The sequence below is a fragment of the Micromesistius poutassou genome (assembly GCF_964030765.1).
Source record: "Micromesistius poutassou genome assembly, contig: SCAFFOLD_998, whole genome shotgun sequence".
NCBI classification, from domain to species: Eukaryota; Metazoa; Chordata; class Actinopteri; order Gadiformes; family Gadidae; genus Micromesistius; species Micromesistius poutassou.
In genome coordinates, this window is record NW_028180609.1 from 12,501 (window position 1) to 15,000 (window position 2,500).

At 40.9% G+C, this 2,500-nt stretch overlaps 1 protein-coding gene across 1 annotated transcript in view; it reads right to left on the reverse strand.

The window, feature by feature from the left end:
• The window catches only part of LOC311338178 (dystrophin-like), a gene marked incomplete at both ends in the record, with an annotated part of 17,847 nt that overhangs the window by 12,230 nt on the left and 3,117 nt on the right, over positions 1–2,500 (reverse strand). Inside the window, one exon of the mRNA XM_084488975.1 lies at positions 2,029–2,199. Coding sequence (XP_084345101.1) covers positions 2,029–2,199 — 171 coding nt within the window. The remainder of the gene's footprint in view (positions 1–2,028; positions 2,200–2,500) is intronic.

The following is a 2,500-nucleotide window of genomic DNA, read 5'->3' on the forward strand; positions in this document are numbered from 1 at the left end:
ATACCACCAATAATGAGTCACACACACACGCCGCGATTCATCAATTCAAAAAAATAAAGTGATAAACTGTGGGGGCATTAACAGACAAAGGCCGGCTGGGGTGTGTGGTTGTAGTGAGGTTGTTTCACCTTGCAGCGGCAGCAGCTGGTGTTACAACGGGACAAGCGCCACTTCTGATAAACCAGAGCTGGTCCCAGCTTTTGGGCTCGAGGCTCAAGGTCATAAGCGCTGTTTGGTGCGAATATTGTGGTGTTTTGTAGTTTGTGTGCTACATGGATATTTTTTTATTCAAGTGGATCGAGTATGAATAGTGTGAGGGAGGCTTGCGTCTTAAATGTGTGCCTGTGTGTGAGGTGTGTTGATGTTGAAATGTGTGTGCGTGCATGGTTTCTCTAGGCGTGGCAAGGGTGTGATGGTGTGTATTTGAATGTGTACACACACACACAGTTGTACGGGTGCTGGGTGTCCCAGTTTCACTTAACAGAGACAAATAAACCCCAGCCAAACTGTGGCTGACTCTAGGGATTCTGGGATACGTAGTTTGGTGCATGTATTTTAGGTCCTACAGGATTCCTATACTGAACTGAGAAGGAAATCCAAACATAACTCCATCACAAACCAAACCCACAAGATGGTGTTCTTCTGAACCACTTGGACAAAATCTACTCAAATTAAAAACAAACGAACTCAAACGAATTCCCGGTTTCGATAAAAAGCATCATAAGCACATTCTCAGTCCCTGAGAACGGAGATCGCTGTCGAGACTACAGGCACTCGTTGCCATGACTGCAGGCCATGTGTAACCATGACTACAGGGTATTTGTTCAGTCCTTATGGATAAGGTCAAACTAGTATTTTACAGAAGTTGTACGTTCTGGAAATGTATAATTACATTTCCACAAAATAACAATAAATCAATAACATAATTATACTCACAAACACAGGTTTAGTAGTGTCTGCATATTTCATATTTTTGTGGACTTTTATCATTTGTTTGTCCAACCAAATGAATTCAAATTGGATGAACGAGTGCATTTTACGTGGATGAACCGATAAACGGAGATGAGTGAAGAGTGCTTATTGAGGAGGAGAAGGATCCAAAGCTCTAAGGTAATCCTAAGGAGCCCCTCAGAGCTGAGCCATGGTCTCCATGGCGATAAGGACGCTACAGGCCACAGCATCAGGACCAGTGGACTCCTGAGCAAGTCAGCGTTTAACCCGTTCAGGTTTTATTAATCCGTGACCCTTGATGGATCTATATGTATTTATATATGATCATATATAATGATATCTTTATATATTACAATGTGCTTATGACGCCTTGTGAATCTCAACTCTTTCACCAGATTCAATCAAAAAAGCAGATTATGTCCAAGTTTGATTGGTGACTTTGATATACACTGGGGCAGGGGGACGGTTGTTATTGTGATTGTGATACACATGACTGTATACATACGTCGTCATTGATTGGCTGGTCGGGGAGCTGTGAGATGCGATTGGTTAGCAGTAGGCATGCATTGAAACAGAACCACAGTGTTGTCGTTAAGGTGACACACGCAAACAATGAAGCAAAAAAAAACTAAAACCAAAAAATTCAAAGCAAAAAAAACCTCCACCTCTCTTTCGGTTTACTTATTTTAACTTTAACCTTTTTTTGAATTTGAATTGGCACCATGTCAGACATTGACTGTTTTACTTAAGCAAAAATATCAAACACAGTATTTATGTAGTTAGTTTGAAGTGAAAAATTCAACTCCAACATTCATTACAACACTTAAAATGTCCTAAAAATACTAAATGGTGGATCGTTTGGGTAATTCAGTTATCTAATGTGTTTGCTTGAAGTACAAATACTATTCGTTGAGTGAATAAACATTCTTTTTAACCTGAGAGGTGAGCCTTTCTGTCTAGTCACTGTTAGTCAAACAACATGGCGGACAGGCAGTAAAGGAGTTCAACTAGTTAGTTAACTAGTTAGTAAGGTCTTCATAGGGTTAGTGAACGTCGTCGGGCTCTAGGGAAACTCACACAATGTCTTTTGAAGGGTAAGAACTTTCCCTCAACCTCAACCCAGCGGCTGTTCAGCTGACGTAGGCGGGGCTCCACCAGATTGGCAGCTCCTGCCTCTGAGAGCTGATTGGCTAAGCCCTGCACCTCCTTAAGCTCCTCCTTCTTCTGGTCGAACTCTGAGCCAATTTCCTATTGGGCGAAATCAACCAGGAAGTCACTTTAAGGCTTTTGGCTACCACTTTAGGCTGCGCTGGATTCTTTAAACACATGGAACCATGAGGAAAATATAACACAGATTAAACAACATTTAACACACCCAGCCCGACAAAAACAGTGTGGAAAAAATAAGACAACATCATTTGTTTGTGCTTTGGTGTTGAAATCAACCGACTAATACATAAATGAAAAGTGATTTTTAATTAAATATCTTTGATTTGAACAAGTATTAGTAACAAGCATAGAGAAGCTGTGGTAATATGGCGCCTTTAAA